Source organism: Jaculus jaculus, chromosome 9 (assembly GCF_020740685.1).
Source record: "Jaculus jaculus isolate mJacJac1 chromosome 9, mJacJac1.mat.Y.cur, whole genome shotgun sequence".
Lineage (NCBI taxonomy): Eukaryota > Metazoa > Chordata > Mammalia > Rodentia > Dipodidae > Jaculus > Jaculus jaculus.
Window position 1 is genome coordinate 110,637,281 of NC_059110.1, and position 20,434 is coordinate 110,657,714.

The window sequence follows — 20,434 nt, forward strand, 5'->3', positions numbered from 1 at the left end:
GGACACGCATCCTGTTCCATTAGCTTCCACAGCACTAGGTGGCCCTCCATGTTTGTGCACATGGATAGGTGAGAGTGGGAAAGGACATCAAGAAGAGGCTTTCCGGCTGGAGAGATGGCTTAGCGGTTAAGCGCTTGCCTGTGAAGCCTAAAGACCCCGGTTCGAGGCTCAGTTCCCCAGGTCCCACGTTAGCCAGATGCACAAGGGAGCGCACGCGTCTGGAGTTCGTTTGCAGAGGCTGGAAGCCCTGGCGCGCCCATTCCCTCTCTCTCCCTCTATCTTTCTTTCTCTCTGTGTCTGTCTCTCTCAAATAAATAAATAAATAAATTAAAAAAAAAAAAAAAGAAGAGGCTTCCTTGGAGCCAAAAGTTTCAGAGACCTGAGATCCTTGCATATCTTCTGGAAAGGTGTATACTCGTATTCACTGCTATGGAAGGGGCATCGCAGACATGAGCCCCCTTGCTTCCATACTGTGTCTCACTCAGTCCACCAGAGAGTCACTATCAGTCATAAATCAGAAGCAGGGTTTCACTCTTCAGTGCTGGGACTAAAGGCATGTACCACCATGCCTAAACCCTGCTTTTTTTGTTGTTTTTTTCAAGGTAGGTTCTTACTCCAGCTCAGACTGACCTAGAATTTATTCTGTAGTCTCAGGGTGGCCTCAAACTCAAGACAGTCCTTTTATCTCTGCCTCCCAAGTGCTGGGATTAAAGGCTTGTGCCACCATGCCTGGCCCCTGTTTTTATTTATTTATTTGAGACAGAGAGAGAAAGAGAGTAAGTGGCAATGTGGCAATGGACGCGCCAGGACTTCAAGCCACTGCAAATGAACTCCAGACACGTGCGCCACCGAGTAATTTTGCTTATGTCCTTTCCAACTTCCCTCTTCCCCAGTGTCCACTGACAGTCCCTGTCTTTTCCTGTCCTCCTGTATTTCTATTGTTTTGTCGTTTTACTGATATTTCTTTTACTTATTTATTTGAGAACAACAGAGAGAGAAAGAGTCAGAGAGAATGCGTGCGCTAGGGCCTCCAGCCACACTGCAAGCGAACCCCAGACGTGTGCGCCCCCTTGTGCATCTGGCTAACATGGGTCCTAGGGAATCCAGCCTCCAACCAGGGTCCTTAGGCTTCACAGGCAAGCGCTTAACCACTAAGCCATCTCTCTAGCCCGTTTTACTGATATTTCTATCCAGTGCTTCTCTTTTCCTCCGTTGTCTTGGAGCTTACCTACTCACCACACTATTTCTGGTAGGTCCTTTATTACCATGTCTTTCGCTTATTAAATTGCCCAGTATATTTAGACCATATATTAACACTACTCTCACTTTGGGTAGAGAATCTTCTCTTTTCAGATGGCAGTGACCTTGGGACGACTCAGAAGGTATCATAGTGCTGGAAAGAAGTGACTGGAGTACCGAGTAACATCTCGATCACACCTTCCAAGGTCTGATGAGGAAGAGGTGGTGGAAAGAATGTAAGAGCCAAAGGAAGGGTAGGACTCCGTACAACATGCTCCTTCAGACACAAAATGGCCTGGATATCCATGATCTCACAGTGCCTGACACTACCTACACAAGATCATCATTAGAGGAGAAAAAGGTGGATGATATCAAAACAAAAGGGACTGATTGAGAGGGTGAGGGGATATGATGGAGAGTGGAGTTTCAAAGGGGAAAGTGGGGGCAAGGGAGGGAATTTCCGTGGGATATTGTCTACAGTAATGGAACTTGTCAAAGAAAATAAGATAATTTAAAAAAAAGAAAAAGAAAACTGCATCATGAAACCTGGCTTGGTTTTTCTTGCAAACCACCTTTGGGGTGGGGGGGCAAATTGGTAGGCTAGCAATAGCATGACAATACAGAGAAATTGGCCCATCTTTGAGGATGACTTTTGTTTTGCTTTTCGAGGTACTGTGGCCCAGGGTGATCCTCCGACCTCTGCCTCCCGAGTGCTGGTATTAGTTTTTTTCTTTTTCTTTTTTTTTGCTTTTATTTATTTGAGAGCGACAGACAAACAGAGAAAGAGGTAGATAGAGAATGGGTGCGCCAGGGCCTCCAGCCACTGCAAACGAACTCCAGACCCATGCGCCCCCTTGTGCATCTGGCTAACGTGGGCCCGGGGAATCGAGCCTCGAGCCGAGGTGCTTAGGCTTCACAGGGAAGCGCTTAACCGCTAAGCCATCTCTCCAGCCCGAGGACAACTTTTAAAAGTACAGTGATCCTCTAGTTAGTTGTAGGAAAAGGATCGCCTATGTGATGTAAGTAGAAATCTTAGCTTTTAAATAACTGTGATCAAAAAGTACTTGCTACCCACGTCATAGGGCAAAAAAAAAAAAAAACACAGCGTCCCTGGGTGGGCTCGAACCACCAACCTTTCGGTTAACAGCCGAACGCGCTAACCGATTGCGCCACAGAGACGGTGGTAGCTGTTGGGGCAGCAGAGAGCTGAGTCAATAGGAGTGAGCACGGTATGGCGCAAGAGCAACCGCGGCAATGAAATCCGACCTGGGGAAAAAGAGTCCTGACCGCGGGAGGCTTTGGAAAGGAAAGAGAAGGGGACAAGCTCGTCTTTCCTCGGTGGGCTCTGCGAGGGGACGGCGCTGGCTATTCGCTATTCTAAGTACGTGCCTTAAACGTGGAGAGGCGCGGTGTGTTCCTGTGTAGGGATCGGAGTCTTTGGGCTACATGAAGTCGATCTGTAGGGGAGGAAGCGGGGATCTCTCAAAGCTCGACAACCCGTAGCCTCCAAAACTGCCCTGTGCAGCACAAAATGACGCCAGTGTCCTCTCAAGCCCCTCGCCTGGCATGCCTCGCACTGCGCGGGCGCCTTCGCTTACACCCGACTCTCTATCCAAGGACAGGGAATATGCAAAGTGCCCCGGACTCTGGCAACCGTAAGGATTTGTGAATGAATACACCGAAGTCGGCTAGCATGAGTAATACGCCCAACTCACAGCGTGATGGTAAGAGCCAAGGTACCCCGCTCCGCGAGCGCTCGTCCTCAAATCCCCGCCTCTCCTACCCACGTGCTCGCGGGCCACGCCCCCCAGCCGACGCTCGGGGTCCGCCGCGATCCCAGCGTGCATGGGGATGTTCGGCGCTCCGGTACTCAGAGTGACTTTTCACTTTCCACTTCCCCCGCACCTCCGCTTTGACGTCTCAACCAAACTAGCCGTATCTGTGACTGACGTGACCGACAACCAATAGAAAGCCCAAGTTTCCCGGCCGCGTCGGCTTATCGGCCAATGGGGAGGACGCAGCAGCGAGAGCGTCTGAATGCGTGAAAGGCCAGGCCGGTGTTAACTACATTTCCAGCGGCGACCGGGATCCTGGTACACCGCAATCATGGTGAGCTGCGGCCGAGGAAGAGGACTACGGGGTCGTAACTGAGAAACGGGGAAGGGATGAAGCCAGAATCGGGAGAGGAGTGGGTCTGGTGGTCGGTGGAAGGGAGTGGATCGCGGGGAGGACCAAGGGGATGAGTGCGGCTCCGGGGTGTCCCACCATGCCCATCTCAGATCCCGAGGTCCGGGCGCCTCCTGTGAGGAGGGCACGGCTTACCGGAGTGTCCGGATCCGGGACAGGGCCCAGGGGGTGACAGCTCTTATCCTCCGCTTTGTCTGCCCCAGTCTATTATGTCCTATAACGGAGGGGCCGTCATGGCTATGAAGGGGAAGAACTGTGTGGCCATCGCTGCAGACAGGCGCTTCGGGATACAGGCACAGATGGTGACCACGGATTTCCAGAAGATTTTTCCTATGGGTGACAGGCTGTACATCGGCCTGGCCGGGCTCGCCACCGACGTCCAGACAGTGTAAGTGTCCGGATCTCCGTTCTTACCTTGTCCTTTCTATCTCGGGCCAGTCTTGAGCGGCCTAGGTGTCAGCCAGCTGACAATTAGTGACTCTGAGACTTTACTGGACCCAAGAGGAATGCAGAGATATCCCCTAACCTGCGTTTTCCAGTAGTGCTTGCTCTGTGCTGGGCCCTGTGGAAAACATCTTATGTCATTTAATCCTCTTCTTCATACTACTGGCTTGCTGTCTCATTTCACAGATAAAGAAATCGAGGGTGTCAGAGAGTCTCTTGTTCAAGATGTAGGTTAGTATTGTCAGACAGGAACCAGTGCGGGTCTGTAAGGACAAATGCTGTGCTCAGTCCTGCCCAGCCGCCTTACCTGGTCTCTGGTCATGTGGTCCGAGAGAAGGGAGAGCAGGCAGCTTGAGGATTATTACTGGAGTGATTGGTGGTGGGAAAGCAAGGATGGGGTTTGTTTGTTTTTGGTTTTTCGAGGTAGGGTCTCACTGTAGCCCAGTCTGGCCTGGAACTTATGGCTATCCTCCTATCTGTGCTTCCCAAGTTCTGGGAAAGGATGGGATTTTTGAGAGTTGTTGCCGTCTTCCCCCATGCCAGCAATTGATCTCAGGGACTCTCGAATGCTTAAGCCTGTGGTGTGCTATTGAGCCACACACTGACGTCTTTTTTTTTAAATCTCATGCAGTGGACCCTCATGTTCAGAGGTTGTGTACCTTCATACTGAACCAATTTACATGGAAAATACTCTGATGGGCTGGAGTTGTAGCTCAGTGGTAGAGTCTGTGCTTAGTATGCACAAAGTCCTTAGTTCAATCTCTAGCATAAAGACTATATGTAAAATAAATAAATAAACCAGGCATGGTGGCTCATGCTTGTAATAACCTATGCTGGGAAGGCTGAGGCAGAAGGTTGCCTCCTTCACTGAGTTCAAGGCCACTTGGGTACCTAGCCAGTTTCAGGCCAGCCTGGGCTACAGAGTGAGAGCCAGGCGTGGTGGCACATGCCTTTAGTCCCAGCACTTGGGAGGCAGAGGTAGGAGGATTGCCATGAGTTCAAGGCCACCCTGACACTCCATAGTGAATTCTAGGTCAGCCTGGACTAGAGTGAGACCCTACCTTGAAAAGCAAACAAAACAACAACAGCAACAAAACAGAGAGGCCCCACCTTCTGCTCTTCTGAACCTGACTAGGAGGCTTCCAGGTGTACTAACCATCTAAGAAGCAAAAGCCTTTAAAAATTATTTATGATCCTGGTGTGGTGACACATGCCTTTAATCCCAGCACTTGGGAGGCAGAGGTAGGAGGATCTCCATGAGTTCAAGGCCACCCTTAGACTACATAGTGAATTCCAGGTCAGCCTGGGCTAGAGAGAGATCTTACCTTGAACCCAGAATTTCACATTTTTTTGATCTGTTCTCATAAATGCAGAGTTGGGGCCAGGCATGGTAGCACACACCTTTAATCCCAGCACTCAGGAGACTCACTATGAGTTTGAGGCCAACCTATTACATAGTAAATTCCAGGTCAGCCTGGCTAGAACAAAACGAAAACAAACAAGATAATCAAAAAACACAGAGAGAGGGCTGGAGAGATGGCTTAGTGGTTAAGTGCTTGCCTGTGAAACCTAAGGACCCGGGTTCGAGGCTTGGTTCCCCAGGTCCCACGTTAGCCAGATGCACAAGGGGGCGCACGCATCTGGAGGTCGTTTGCAGAGGCTGGAAGCCCTGGCGCGCCATCCTCTCTCTCTCCCTCTATCTGTCTTTCTCCCTGTGTCTCTCACTCTCAAATAAATAAATAAATAAATAAATGAACAAAAAAATATTTAAAAAAAAACACAGAGAGAGAGACTATGACTATTTGGAGATGAGGATTGCATCCTGGGGTGAGGGAGATGGCTCACTGGTTAAAAGGGCACAAGCTTGACAACCACAGTTCAGATCTCCAAACCCCACATAAAGCCAGACACAAGTAGCATGTGCATGTTTGCAGGAGCAAAACAATGAGACCTGGTCTCAGGTGAGGATGGACAGACACCTTGAGGTTGTCCTCTGATCTCCGCTTGCACTCTGAGGCTGGGGCATGTGCATGCCCCCACACATTCACACACAAGATTGCATCTGTACTAACCATGTACAGACTTTTTTCCTTTTTGTCTTGGCATTATTTCCCAAACCTTAGTCTGAGCAACTATTTACATGGTGTTTATGTTGTGTTAGGTACCATAAATAGTATTTAGAAAGTAAAAATATAAGAAATGGGGCTGGAAAGATGGCTTAGCAGTTAAGGCGTTTGCCTGCAAAGCCAAAGGACCTCTGTTCGATTCCCCAGAACCCATGTAATATATATATGTATATGTATATATACACATACATACATATATGAAATGTGCTGGATGTGGTGGTGAAGGATCACCATGAGTTCAAGGCTACCCTGAGATTACTGAGTTAATTCCAGGTTAGCCTGGGCTAGAGCAAGACCCTACCTCAAAAAAACAAAAATAGGGCTGGAGAGATGGCTTAGCAGTTCAGTGCTTACCTGTGAAGCCTAAGGACCCCGGTTCGAGGCTCGGTTCCCCAGGTCCCACGTTAGCCATATGCACAAGGGGGCGCATGCGTCTGGAGTTCGTTTGCAGTGGCTGGAAGCCCTGGCGCGCACATTCTCTCTCTCTCCCTCTATCTGTCTTTCTCCCTGTGTCTGTCACTCTCAAATAAATAAATGAACAAAAAAAAAATAAAATAAAATAAAGGGCCGGGTGTGGTGGTGCACGCCTTTAATCCCAGCACTTAGGAGGCAGAGGTAGGAGAATTGCCGTGAGTTCGAGGCCACCCTGAGAATACAGAGTGAATTCCAGGTCAGCCTGGCTAGAGTGAGACTCTACCTCGAAAAATCAAATAAAAATAAAAATAAACCAAAGATAAATAAATGTGTATAAATTACATATAAATGCAATGCCTGTTTTATGTGTGTGAGCGAGATTTGTATGTGTATGTCCATGTGTGGGAATTCAGATGTGCATGGTGTATGTTTATAGGTCAGAGGACAGATTTCTGGTGTTGGTCTTTACCTTCTATCTTGTTTATTTTTTTATACTTCTTTTTAAAATTTATTTTATTTATTTGAGTGAGAGAGAGAGAGGCTGAGGGAGAATGGGTGCACCAGGGCCCTTAGCCACTACAAACAAACTCTAGATGCATGTGCCACCTTGTGCATCTGGCTTACATGGGTCCTGGGGAATCAAATCTGGGTCCTTTGGCTTTGCAGGCAAGCACTTTAACTGCCCAGCCATCCTTTCAGCCCTATTTATTGGTTTTTGTGTTTTTTTTTTTTTTTTTTTTTTGAGGTAGGGTTTCACAGTAGCCCAGGCTGACCCAGAATTCACTCTGTATTCTCAGGGTGGTCTAGAACTCAGGCGATCCTCCTACCTCTGCCTCCCGAGTGCTGGGATTAAAGTCGTGCACCACCACATCTGGCTCAAGCAAGTGCTTTTAGTTGGTAATCATTGCCCTAGCCCATGAATCTTATATTTTGTAGTGTGTATGGGGGAAATAGAAAAGAGAAGAAAAAAATGGGATAGGATTTCTAGAGGGGACACATGTCCTGCAGGAGGCTACAAGATTGAGAGACTGGCTCACTAAAGGGAGGGAAGCCTGCAGAACACACTCCTTCTTGTTTCTCTTAAAGTTTGCCGAGAACACAGATTCATAACTTCATGGGGTTGCCTTTTGTCAGCCTTCCTCCCTCCTTGACTCTGCTCTCCTCGGGTCTCTTCCTTTCCCGTAGGAGGCGCTTCCCATGCTGAGCATCTGGGCTTGCTGTGGGTAGCCATTACCCATTTTACTAGGTCTCAGTTTTCTTACTATGAGCCAACGTTGTCTCTAAGACTCTGTTCCAGTGTGCTGGGAGTCACTGTTTTGCTCCCAGTAGGTGTGACATTGATGGCTTTGGGTGGAACAAGGTCGGCTTTCCCAGGCATCTTTCAGTCCGAGAGCACAGCAGTTACTGTTTGTTAATTCACACAAGACTTGGCAGGTTTCCTTGCCAATGATAGAGATTGTATGTTGTCCTGTATTACTGCTGACTGCCACAGGTTAAACACTAAAGGACACTTGGAGTGACTTACTTCTTCTTACTTCTACCACAGGGCCCAGCGCCTCAAGTTCCGGCTGAACCTGTATGAGTTGAAGGAAGGTCGGCAGATCAAACCTTATACCCTCATGAGCATGGTGGCCAACCTCTTGTATGAGAAACGGTGAGTGGAAGGGGAGCCTAGTACGAAAGGAACTCCGAAACATAGTTTGACAGATGAAGTCTGTGGTGTGAGGGGTTCCGGGGAAGTGAATTCTTCCTCATCCTCCCATTTATCCTTTCCTTTGTTCTTCCATCCTTTTCCTTCCTCTCATTTCCTTTTCCTTCCTCTCATTTCTTTACTTTTCTCCCCTCCCTCTCTCCTTTTTCTTTTCTTTCTTTCTTTCTTTCTTTTTTTCAACGTAGGGTCTCGCTCTAGCTCAGGCTGACTTGGAATTCATTCTGTAGTCTCAGGGTGGCCTTGAACTCACTATGATCCTCTTACCTCTGCCTCCCAGGTGCTAGGATTAAAGGCATGCACCACCACGCCTGGCCCTTCTTTTCTTTATTTGAGACAGTCTTGCTTTTTAGCTCTTGCTGGCCTGGAACTTTCATTGTAAAACAGGCTGGACTCATTGTAGCAACTCCTCCCAAGTGCTGAGATTATAGGCATGGTAGCATACACCTTTAATTCTAGCACTTGGAAGGCAGAGGTAGGAGGATCACCATGAGTTGGAGGCCACCCTAAGACTATATAGTGAATTCCAGGTCAGCCTAGGCTAGAGCAAGACCCTACCTCAGAGGAAAAAATTTATTTTTACTTACTTGGGAGAGAGAATGAATAGGTGCACTAGGGCCTCCTATTGCTGCAAACAAATTCCAGATGCACATGCCACTTTGTGCATCTGGCTTTCCAATGGTAATGGGGAATTGAACCTGGGTCAGCAGGCTTTGCGAGCAAACGCCCTTAACTGCTGAGCCATTTCCTCAGCCCAAAAGTGAACCTTCTTGAGCTCTGGTTTCTCTCTTGTGCCTGCCTCATAGGTTTGGTCCCTATTACACTGAGCCAGTCATCGCCGGGCTGGATCCGAAGACCTTCAAGCCCTTCATCTGTTCTCTAGACCTCATTGGCTGCCCCATGGTAACTGACGACTTCGTAGTCAGTGGCACCTGCTCTGAACAAATGTATGGGATGTGTGAGTCTCTGTGGGAGCCCAACATGGTGAGTTGGTGACAGGAAGCAGGCTGGCCTCTGAAGTGGCCACCCTTGACCATCAGAAATAAAACGTGCTTGTGCAGCAGGAAGTGGGGAGGACAGTGTGGTGGGAGAGCAGGTCACAGCGCTGCTGCTTGGGTGGGTTTCCAGATGCCCCATCTAGGTGGGGCCGACTGGCCCAGAGGAGAGCTGCTTCTCTTTGGAAGGCCTCGTCACCGTTGTATTGTGGCTCCACATGGGTGTTCCACTCATGGGACAATAGTCACGTGGCGCGGTGCAGCCTCACAGCGTGGGCCTGGGCTGGGTTGTCTCCCCTAGACCTGTGCTTGGGCGTCTCACGGTACCCGGCCCTGCCTCCACTGCCTCGGCTGTGGAAGGGGTTACTAATGGAGTCTAGCTCAGGGAGGGTGTGAGGAAAGCACATGGCAGCATTAGAACAGTGCCTCACAGGATGGCACTCATGCTTTATACCAGTTCTGCCGGGCTTAGGAAAAGCCAGATAGTGTAACTGAAGGGCTTATTGCTGTCTGAGAAAGAGACAGACACCGAGTTAGCAGCTGGTCAAATGCAGCGTGCTGGGAAGAGAGGAAAGAGGGCCTGGTGGCGGCAAGAACAGCCAGTGCCGAGGTGTGCTCAGCGAGGGGCTGAGAGGAGGCGGGGTCTCGAGAGTGAGACCTCAAAGGGCCTTGAAGTCTATGCCAGGCTTAAATGCTTTCTTTCAATGAAGGAGCCTGCAAAGTCAGGTGGGTCGCGGGGTGTCACACACTGAGGTCTCCTGCAGTAAGAGTTTAGGACCCGAGCTGAGGCACCGGGGACAAGGGTGAGTCAAGGGGTTAGACCCCTTACAGCAGAAGTGCAGGTGGAGTTAGTAAGGAATGTGATTCTCCTACTGGGCTAGCTAAGATAGTGGGATACAGGGGGCAGGTTTGGGGTGTCAGCTCATAAGGTTGGACAGGTTGAGTTTTGGGGTACCAGTGGGACATTCAGGAGGAGGGTCTTAGGCAGTTGAAAAAAATCACATCAGAGACAGGTTTAAGTTCTCTGTTTTACAGGAGAGGAATTGAGCTTCATGAAGGGACATAATCATCTGCCCAAGATTACACTAAGTTTGAGGTGTTCATACCATCTTTCTTCCCAAGAAAGGAGCTGAAAGGGCGTCCCATATCCAGGGAACTGGCCCTCACTCGAGGCTTGGGAGGGGTCAGAGCAGGGGATGTAGAGTCCAGAGACATGAGAGTCGAGGAGCCCAAACCCCAGGTCTGAAAAGGGTTCTGCTTTGTTGGCAGGATCCAGAACACCTGTTTGAAACCATCTCCCAAGCCATGCTGAATGCTGTGGACCGGGATGCAGTGTCTGGCATGGGTGTCATTGTCCACATCATGTGAGTATGAGGTGGGAAAGCTAGAAGCTTCGCAGACACCTGCCTCTCCTTCCCCACAAGCATACCACTTGTCTTCTCAGCCCTGTCAGTTGTTATTCAGAAAGGTGCCAGGGCATAGTGGCAGAAGTCAGGTTGGATGATGCATACTTGTGGCACCAGCACTGGAGAGGCTGAGGCAAGAGTGTTGTGGTTTGAGGCTGTCTGGGTTGCATAGTGAAACCCTGTCTCATAGAAGAGAGAGGAAGGAAGAAGTGAGCCAGCAACAAGCTGAGAACAGCAGCACCATGCTCGGCTACATGAGACACCTTGGGACTTTCCAGGCGTCTGTCAGGTGACACCCCATGACCTGGAGCCTCCTTTCCATGTTCGCGTGAACAGTTCTTTTCTTCCCTAACTACTTCCTCAAAGTCTCAGGTCAGGGAGTAACCATGGGGAGACTACTTAATGCAGATTGAATGCTGGGTGGCTATCAACATTCTAGAAGCCAGGACTGTGTAATATGCTGAGCTCTGGGAACCACATTCCAGCCTCTACCAAACCCTTAAATGCCACTTCTCTGTCTCCCACTTGGGGCCATTACCAGAAATCTGATCAGATGGAATAATGTCTTCCTAGTTGCATTGCTACTTTCCAGAATAATTGCCTTTAACCTTTCCTCGTGGGCTAGCCTGCTTGCTTACCATAGACACGCCTTTAATCCCAGCACTCAGGAGGCAGAGGTAGGCGGATCGCTGTGAATTTAAGGCCAGCCTGAGACTACACAGTGAATTCCAGGTCAGCCTGGACTAGAGAGCAAAACCGTACCACAAAAAAAAAAGTAGGACCCCAAGTTAAGGACACACGTACCTAATTGTGAAGTCACTTGTTCTCTGGGCCTCGTGGGCTGCGTTCCACTCGAGGGTAGCTCAGTCCCTACCACTCTTGTCCTCGCTTTCCCCTTGCTGACTTGTTGACAGGAGCCGAACTGTTGCTGGGACAGCCGCTGCTGGGCAGTCTTTCCTATTCTCATAGCTGAGGGCTGGAGATGGGGGGAGGCCAGCTAAATGGTAAACATGTTTTCTTAAATATATTTTTATTTATTTGCAAGCAAAGAGAGAGAGAGAGAGAATGGGCATGCCAGGGCCTCTAGCCACTGCAGACGAACTCCAGATACATGTTCCACCTTGTGCATTTGTCCTACGTGGGTCCTGGAGAATCGAACCGGGATCCTTAGGCTTTGCAGACAAGCACCTTAACCCTGAGCCATCTCTCTAGCCCTGTAAATGTGTTTTCTTACAACATTTTTTTCCTTTGCAGTGAGAAGGACAAGATCACCACCAGGACACTGAAGGCCCGAATGGACTAACTTGTCCCAGAACCCAGATGGGTTGTTTTGTTTGTTTGTTTGTTTTTTTAATAAAATAGCCCTTCTTTCACTTCTGCTTGTCTCTGTTGCTTTCTCCAGCTTTGTCTCCACTGGGGCCAGTGCAAAGAGCAACACTCAGCGTTCACCTCAGTGCTCGGTTTTCTCTCTGAGCCCCGAGCCTCACATGTGCTCTACTATTGAGCTATGCTCGCAGCCTTGGGCTTTTTGACCTGTGTTCCACTGCACTGGTACACCTATGCAATATATACTGGTCACTGGTGGGTGCCTGCGCTCTGGTAGACCTTGAGTTCAATCATAATGAGCCAAGGCAGGTACGATTAACTTTAGCGGTGAAAGGCAGCTAAGTAGGTTGCCCAAGTCTGCTAGGTAGTGAGGCAAGGATGGGAACTCATATTGTTTGTCTCCAAAACCTTTTCACTAAAATCTGTTTGAAACGCCTCACTATTCTGTGTCACAGTAGGAATTTGGCTACATACCCACTAATAGTCTTCTAGTGGCCGGGCATGGTGGCACACACCTTAATCCCAGGATTCAAGAGGCAGAGGTAGGAGGATCACTGTGAGTTCAAGGCCACCCTGAGACTACATAGTAAATTCAAGGTCAGCCAGGGCTAGAGTGAGACCCTACCTTGAAAAAAAATCTACTAGGTTGGTCAGTTTATGTACACATTCATTACCTGGGGAGCTTAGAAATTTTGTGATTTCCCCCTCCTCCAAGACACAGATATAACATTTTAGGTTACTACTGCCTTTTCAAAAATTGCCTACATCAGTCCAGTTTACCACCTACAGTCCAAATGATAGCATTGAGTGTGTGTGTGTGTGTGTGTGTGTGTGAAAGAGAGATGTCAGAGGACTCGGGTGTCCCTCGCTCTTCTACCTTTTTTACCCAACAGACAGATTTTCACAACCTGGAGCGCCTTTAAAAATTTCTTTTTAGGGCTGGAGAGATGGCTTAGCGGTTAAGCGCTTGCCTGTGAAGCCTAAGAACCCCGGTTCGAGGCTCGGTTCCCCAGGTCCCACGTTAGCCAGATGCACAAGGGGGCGCACGCGTCTGGAGTTCGTTTGCAGAGGCTGGAAGCCCTGGTGCGCCCATTCTCTCTCTCTCCCTCTATCTGTCTTTCTCTCTGTGTCTGTCGCTCTCAAATAAATAAATAAAAAATTTTTTTAAAAAATTTCTTTTTAGGGCTGGAGAGATGGCTTAGCGGTTAAGTGCTTGCCTGTGAAGCCTAAGGACCCTGGTTCAAGGCCCGATTCCCCAGGACCCACGTTAGCCAGATGCACATTGTTTGCAGTGGCTGGAGGCCCTGACATGCCTATTCTCTATCTGCCTCTTTCTCAAATAAACAAAAATGAGCAAAAAAAAAAAATTCTTTAAAAAAAATTTTTTTTTTTAAACTGAAACTTTTATTTATTGACAGACACAGAGAGAAAGACAGGTAGAGGGAGAGAGAGAGAATGGGCGCGCCAGGGCTTCCAGCCTCTGCAAACGAACTCCAGACACGTGCGCCCCCTTGTGCATCTGGCTAACGTGGGACCTGGGGAACCGAGCCTCGAACCGGGGTCCTTAGGCTTCACAGGCAAGCGCTTAACCGCTACGCCATCTCTCCAGCCCATCTTTAAAAATTTTTTTGTGTGTACATACACACATGCACGAGTGGAGTCCGAGGATAACTTTAGGGTGTTAGTCCTCTTTGTCCACTTTGTTTGAGACAGGGTCTCTCTTGGGAAGGCTTTGGGATTCTCTTGACTATGCATCCCATTGCTGTAGTCACATTGGGATTACACAAACATCACAGCACACCCAGCTTTACAAGGGTGCTCGGGATCTGAAGGTTGGCAGACTTGTAGAGAAGAGAGTAAGCATCTCTAACCACTGACCCATCTCACCAGTCCCCGAAGCTTCCTGCTTTTCCGGTTAGGCTGGCTGACCTGGGAGCCCCAGCAATCCTACTGTTTTCCCTCAGCTCTGCGATTACAGGCATGGGCAACCATGGCCGGGCCCAGCTTTTTATGTAGGTGCTGGGGAAAGAGTTCAGGTCCTCAAGCTTGTAGAGGTGCGCTTACCTCCTCAGCCATCTCTAAGCCCCCCACCCCTTTTTAAACTTTTATTTATTTATTTTCTGAGGTAGAGTCTTACTGTAGCTCAGGCTGACATGGAATTCACAATGTAGTCTCAGGGTGGCCTCGAAACTCACAACTTTCCTCCTACCTCTGCCTCCTGAGTACTGGGATTAAAGGCGTGTGCCACCAACACCTGGCTCCTTTTTAAACTTTGATTCAGGAGTTCTGGGAAAGACCTGATAGTTAACACCTTTTTTTTCTTCTTTTCTTTTGGTTTTTTGAGGTAGGGTCTCACTCTGGCCCAGGTTGACCTGGAATTCACTATGCAGTCTCAGAGTGGCCTCGAACTCACGGTGATCCTCCCACCCTGTGCCTCCTGAGTGTACCACCACACCCGGTTCAAGAGCTTATACTTCTAAATCTCGAGTTCTACTGATACAGATGGTCCAGAATCAACCACACCAAGAACTAGTTTGGTTTTGTTGTGCTGGAGAGGGCACATGCTCCATCACTGAGACACACCTTCAGCCCAAGAGCTAGTACTCTAGAAGTGTCCTAACAGAGTTCCTGAGGCACACAAAGAGCCATGTGGAGGGACAGTGGTAATGACAACTGGTTGGCATCCCACCCAGTGCTTCACTTTCAACATTACTTACGCATTGCATCGTCGACCGGGATGTCACCCTAGTCCTTCTCCAAAGCATACATTCATTTTTCCCAAGCTGTTTCCAGAAGCCTTTTAATTTTGAAAGGTGGGGGGGGGGGGGCTCCAAAGGACTCACACATGGCAGATGTACACAAAGCTTTTCGAGTTTTATTTTTTCCTCGGGCTGGAGATTCATTTTAACATGCATGCATTTTAAAACAGTAACAGGATCTCGAACTGTTCAGATCAGACATTAGACAAGCACGGGGGGTTGAAAATTCCTATTTAAAAAAAAAATGGAACTTGCAGTGGGAAATTGAGAAGTCACACATGTGCTGGGGGTGGTAGTTTATCCTGCTTTCCCAAAAGGTGACTCAAAACTTCTTTCACATTTTGCATTTATGATGCGCTGAGCAGAGGGTCTCCCCCTTACACCTCACCAAACGGCTGTCAGCAAGGCAAAGGCTCCTCTAGACCTTTCCTACCCAGCCTCCTTTTCCCTTGGAGTCACTCTTCCTAAGTGGTACATTTCAGTGGAAGGCTAGGGCCATGGCTGGCAGATTTCGGGGGTAGTTGTCTAAAATGTGTTTCCCTTGAGAGCCGCCCTCCCTATATTACTGCCGCAAAGAGGTAAGGTTTCTAAGCGTGCTAGGAGCCACAGGTCTAAGGCCAGAGCTCTGAGGGTTGTTTACATACACGGTCCCTTCAGGCCCCAGCACTTTAGTAGCTCAAGTGTTGGAGCTAAGGTTTTCTTTCTTCCAAACAATTGTAACAAGACAACTGCAGGGTGGGATTGGCTACTGAGAAAGTCCTGGGTCTTGGGTCCACCTCCCCAAGGCAGGCCCAGCATACAGTGGAGAGGGAAAGTCTTTAGGGGAAAGTCCATCTCTGGGCCTGAGCACTGCCAGGGTATCTGTTCAGGCCTAGTGAGCAAAGTAGGAAGAGGGATGGAGAGGAAGAGCTGCCTGTGCCACTGAGAACAGCTGCGGGGGGGACCTCTCGTGGCCCCGGCCACAAGTAACCCCTGAGCTAGATAAGGAGAGATTGAACGCTGCAATGAAACTGCTGGCTCCCGCCTCCCAACCCCCAAATAAACCGGGGGGGGGGGAGGGTGTGCTAGGGACACAGACCCAGTGGTCAATTAACAGGAACACAGCCCCAGCTCATTTGTCACAGGACTTTTCACAGTGCCCCTCACTTCAGAGAGCTGCGAGACAGTTTCTCATCTGTAGAATTTCCCCAGGACAGGTGGGGACCTGGGAAGTTGTTACATGTGCTGCCCAGTGGAGGAATGGGAACGGAATCCTGCCCCCATTTCCATCCAGGCCATCTAACCAGCCTGTCTTTATTCTTACACCTTTGTTCCTGGGAGACCCAAGATTGGTCTGGGATGCCAAAAGAAAGGTTAGCTTTTTCTTCATGGCCTTGGGGAGTGAAGTTAAGGGTCTTCACTTTTCCTCTATACACTTGTCACCCAAAAAGTGAATGGTGGGACTCAGAAAAGAGGGAGCAGATAAATGTATGTGGGGGGGTCAGTTCACTTGTAGACTGCAAGCCAAAATAGCACATCTTTGTCAATACAAAAAGAAAACTTGTATGAACCAAGATAAATAGCTTTTAAACATATGAATGCCAAAGGAATTCAGAGGGCCAAACCCAAGGTTCTGAAGATAGCACAGAGAATGACCTTTAAAACAAACATCTAAAATCCACCAAACCACAGCGCAAATATTTTGAACCAATCAACAATACTGTCAGAAAAAAAAAAAAAAAAAAAGAGCATTTGAAACAGAATGCTACCTTCTCAAAATGTAAACAGTATAAAAAAAAAACACAAAAACTCAATGTTAAGCAAGTTAGATACCTGGTAGTAGCTTTGAGAAGATTGTGTTATACTTTTCATACACATTACGGCCATTGTGCCAGGAGGATCAAAACACCAGAGGCCCAGGAGCCTCAAGGCTGTGGAGCTGTACGACAACTCTCCAAGCTCGGGCCTGACTGGGACAGATCCAGATCTTCACTCTTGATTATGAGGTGGGGAAATCAAGTCCAGACATTATTCCTACATAATCCCTTTCCTAAGTTAAAACTGTTTCTCCATGAGCCACATGGTTCTGAGTTCTTCCCAAGACCCTGAACAGTCCTACTGTGGTTGTTCAGAAGGAACTGCACCCTTCTTGGGGCCAGGGCAGGGGCCTGGCTCCCACCCAATCCGGCAGCCCTATCTTAATTCCTTGCTAACTTAATGCTAGGTGAGGAGAACAGTGGCTCTTGCTCCTGGGGCTGAGGTTGGCCAGTTTTGGAGGGAGCCACAGGAAGCCATCTATTCATCCAAGATGGTTCCACACACCAGCTTCACATCTTTGGGGTTATCTACAAATTTTACCATCACCCACCCCAAATACACTGGGGGAATGTACCTCCCCCAACGCAGAACAGCAGGGCCATCTTCCCTCCTGGTAACTGGCTGCTCTGGCGGCATCAGAAAGACTCATGTAGCTCTCTTCTGAGAGCCTGGTGAAAGTCCTGAAGGAAACTGTAAGATGTTACTCCTAAGGAGGCTTCCAGGTTACAGATCTGCCCCAAGATCAGAGGGGGCAGTAAGGAGAATCAGCACTGAGGCTGGGGATGGGTCAAGTCCCACATTAGGTCGCCAAATAAGATTTCCTGGGTCACCTCCTCAAGTGACTTGGGAACAACCTCAGGCATGGATGCCATACTCTAAGGTGAGGCACCTTGCTGGCTATAGCTGTCCAGGTGAGAAACCATGGGCACAAGGAGCTAGTCACCTACATGGTAGGCTGGAGCTTGGAGTGGTGTCTCTGAAAAGAGCACCCAGGTGCTTGGGACTCTGCCCCTGGCCCTATGCCAGCTCTAAGTGACTGCACCCAAAGGTCGGGAGGAAAGAAATGGATGTTGCACACAAGACCTCATTTGACACGCATTAGTTTCTGGGATTTTCCCAAAGGGAAACCACTGAAACAAAAGAGTCCTTATAGATCCAAAGGTGCTTTCTAGTTCCTCTTGAGCCACTGGGAGTCAAGCTTGACAGAACTTCAGAAATCCAGGGTCTGGAGCGAAGGGGGCTTGGCTGCTGGTCACCAGGTTCTCTGAACCAGCTGTCAGAAGGGTCAGTGGCTCCCTTGTTGCTCACCATCTCATGAGGATGAGCCTGCTTCCCTCTGAGGCCTCTGACTCTGGGCCAAGACGTCGGGGCCGACCTGCAGTGCTCCTTTGAGAGGACAACACTAGAGGACAGGCTGGAGGATAAACGCAGCGTTTCACTTGGATCCGACATGGAGGCATGAAGGAAATTATGCACAATACTCCGTAAATTAAAAAGTTAATCCAGGTCAGATCAGGTGTGGTAGGGCTGAAGTGTCTGACCTCTTCACACGGCATCAGAGCATTTGCTGTTTGAGGTGCCTCGGACTGGGCCTGTTGCGTGCTCTTTAATTGAAGTGAGCTGAGAGCAGGGGTGGGGAGGATGGCAAGGGTGATGACGTACAGCATTATAAATAGCAAACCTGGAGCAATGGATTTCAGAAACAGTAAACTCACAGTCATCTCTAACCCTAAGGTATCTTAAAAGGTTACAAGATACCAAGAAGGGAACCCTTTTTAACCTGGATCAAATAGGGGGAAAAATATTAAAAATCAAGGGTAGCAGAAGATAAGGTTACACCTGTGAGCATGTGCACCCATAACACATCCCCATCCTCTCCACTTTGAGTCGCTCTTTGTCACAGGCTGCAGTGTCATTGCTCAAGCCCCTCCTGACCCCCCACCCCACCCCATCTAGCCCAAATACACCCTTTCCCTCTCCCGATCCCTGACCCCGTATCCAGCAGTCTGGCTCTGGCTGAAAGTAGAAGAGAACTACGTCAGGATGTTGGACATGAACTCATTGAAGCGTTTTGAGTACTGCTCCGGGTTCACAGTTGAAATCTCAGCCCCTGCCTGTAACACAGAAGAAAAGATTCAGGTCAGAGCCTCAACCCTAACCCACAGGCTGCAACTAAAAGTGGACTGCCATCTTTCAGAGGCCTCCCTCCCTCCCTCCCTTTCTCTTTCTCTCTTTCTATTTATTTATTTATTGGGTTTTCAAGGTAGGGTTTCATTCTAGTCCAGGCTGACCTGGAGTTCACTATGTAGTCTCAGGGTGGCCTCGAACTCAGTGATCCTCCTACCTCTGCCTCCTCCCCAGTGCTGGAATTAAAGGTGTGCACCACCACACCCAGCCTTTCTTTCTTTTTTGAGGTAGGGTCTCACTCTAGTCCAGGCTGACCTGGAATTCACTATGGAGTGTCAGGGTAACCTTGAACTCATGGCAATCCTCCTCCCTCTGTCTCCTGAGTGCTGGGATTAAAGGCATGTGCCACTATGACCAGCTTTTTTGTTTTGTTTTAAATCTTGACCATGTAACCCAAACTGATCTTGAACTCATAATCCTCCTGCCTCAGCATCCTGTGTGCTGAAATTAGACATGTGTCACCAGGCCAGGTCTTCACGAGTCTGTAATTTAGTACCAAGGCTAAATACTACCCCCCAGGCTACAATGCTAGGCAGGCCATTTCAGGAAGTGGTTTACATGCCACTTCCCTGACTGGTATGCCCACTGAAGATGTGGAAGATGGCGTGATGGCATACACCTTCAATCCCAGTACTAGTAGGGAGGCTGCCACAGGAGAATTACCTTGTTTTCAAGTCCAGCCTGGAGCTAGAGAGTTCCAGCTCAGTCTAGATTAGAGTAAAACCTGTCTTTAAAAGAAATGGAAGGCCAGGCATGGTGATGCACAACTTTAATCCCAGCAATTGGGAGGCAGAGGAAGGAGAACTGTCATGAGTTTGAGGCCACCCTGAGACTACATAGTGAATTCTAGGTCATCCTAGGCTAGAGTAAGACCCTACCTCGAAAAATTAGAAGAAAAAAAATGGAAAAAAGGGCAGGAGAAATGTTTTAGTGGTTAAGGTGCATGTTCTACTCTCCAGATCCCATGTAAGCCAGACGCACAATGTGATGCAACATGTAAGGTCACACATGCACATGGGGCGCATGCACCTGGAGTTCAACTGCAGTGGCTGGAGGCCCTGGAATGCCAATTTATTCTCTCTCTCTCATAAAAAATTCAAAAATAGCCAGGCGTGGTGGCAACACACCTTTAATCCCAGCACTCGGGAGGCAGAGGTAGGAAGATTACCACAAGTTCAAGGCCACCCTGAGAGTACATGGTGAATTCCAGGTCAGCCTGGACTAGTGGGACCCTACCTCGAAAAACAAAAAACAACAACAACAACAACAACAAAAAAAAAACCCAAACACCTAACTAAATAAATTAAAGAGTGGAAAAGGAAGAGGCCCTGGACCTGTGCGGGTGGGATAAGTACAGAACAGAAGCGTCATTTCCATGGGGAGCCTGGCCTGTGGGGCGCAGTGGGAGCACGTAAACAAAGCAATTCAACAAGACATGCCCAGCAGCCCCAGGGGAAGGGAGCTGGCAGCTCGGGCCCAAAGGCTGGGAAAACAAGCTGTGCATATAAGCTGGCCAGGCAGGGAGCACTAGGCCAGGCAGGGAGCCACTGTCCTCCCAGCACTCTGCTGGGAAGGAGGAGTAGGAGCACTCATCCTCGAGCAAGAGGCCCGACCATCCTCCTGGAGGTCTGAGGGGAGTGTAGATGCAGCCCCTGGAAGAAGACGGGGAACTCACCCCGTGTTTCACTGTTTTGGCAGCATGTGCAGCTTTCTTCTTAGTATCATAAGGTGTGAGGATATCAATGATGGCCATGAAGTAGACCTCCTTCTTGGGGGCACCTGCAGGGGAAGAGGAGGCAGGAAAGGAACAGTGGTAAGGAGATGGGGCACACCACTAGCTCTACAA

At 49.0% G+C, this 20,434-nt stretch overlaps 2 protein-coding genes and 1 non-coding gene across 4 annotated transcripts in view; 1 reads left to right on the forward strand and 2 right to left on the reverse strand.

Annotated features, from left to right (window-relative positions):
• Nucleotides 1-2,344: 2,344 nt before the first annotated feature.
• On the reverse strand, nt 2,345-2,418 carry Trnan-guu. The gene has a single exon. It is a non-coding gene; the product is annotated as a tRNA-Asn (tRNA).
• A 775-nt stretch (nt 2,419-3,193) lies between these two features.
• Nucleotides 3,194-11,892, forward strand: Psmb3 (proteasome 20S subunit beta 3). Of its 2 annotated transcripts, XM_045158955.1 has the most exons (7): nt 3,194-3,348; nt 3,630-3,814; nt 7,957-8,064; nt 8,925-9,102; nt 10,383-10,477; nt 10,710-10,808; nt 11,774-11,892. In XM_045158955.1, exons 1-7 carry the CDS (start codon nt 3,346-3,348, stop codon nt 11,820-11,822), a joined length of 717 nt encoding a protein of 238 aa, XP_045014890.1. In that variant the 5' UTR covers nt 3,194-3,345; the 3' UTR covers nt 11,823-11,892. The 2 variants fall into 2 exon arrangements, with proteins under 2 accessions (XP_045014890.1, XP_004655549.1); XM_004655492.3 differs by lacking the exon at nt 10,710-10,808 and having other exon boundaries at nt 3,195-3,348.
• A 2,808-nt stretch (nt 11,893-14,700) lies between these two features.
• Pip4k2b (phosphatidylinositol-5-phosphate 4-kinase type 2 beta) overlaps nt 14,701-20,434 on the reverse strand; it is a 40,419-nt gene continuing 34,685 nt past the window's right edge. The window contains exons 9-10 of the mRNA XM_004655491.3: nt 20,264-20,367; nt 14,701-18,515 (exon numbers count right to left, since the gene is read on the reverse strand). Of these exons, the coding sequence (XP_004655548.1) occupies nt 18,435-18,515; nt 20,264-20,367 (185 nt within the window). The 3' untranslated portion in view covers nt 14,701-18,434. The remainder of the gene's footprint in view (nt 18,516-20,263; nt 20,368-20,434) is intronic.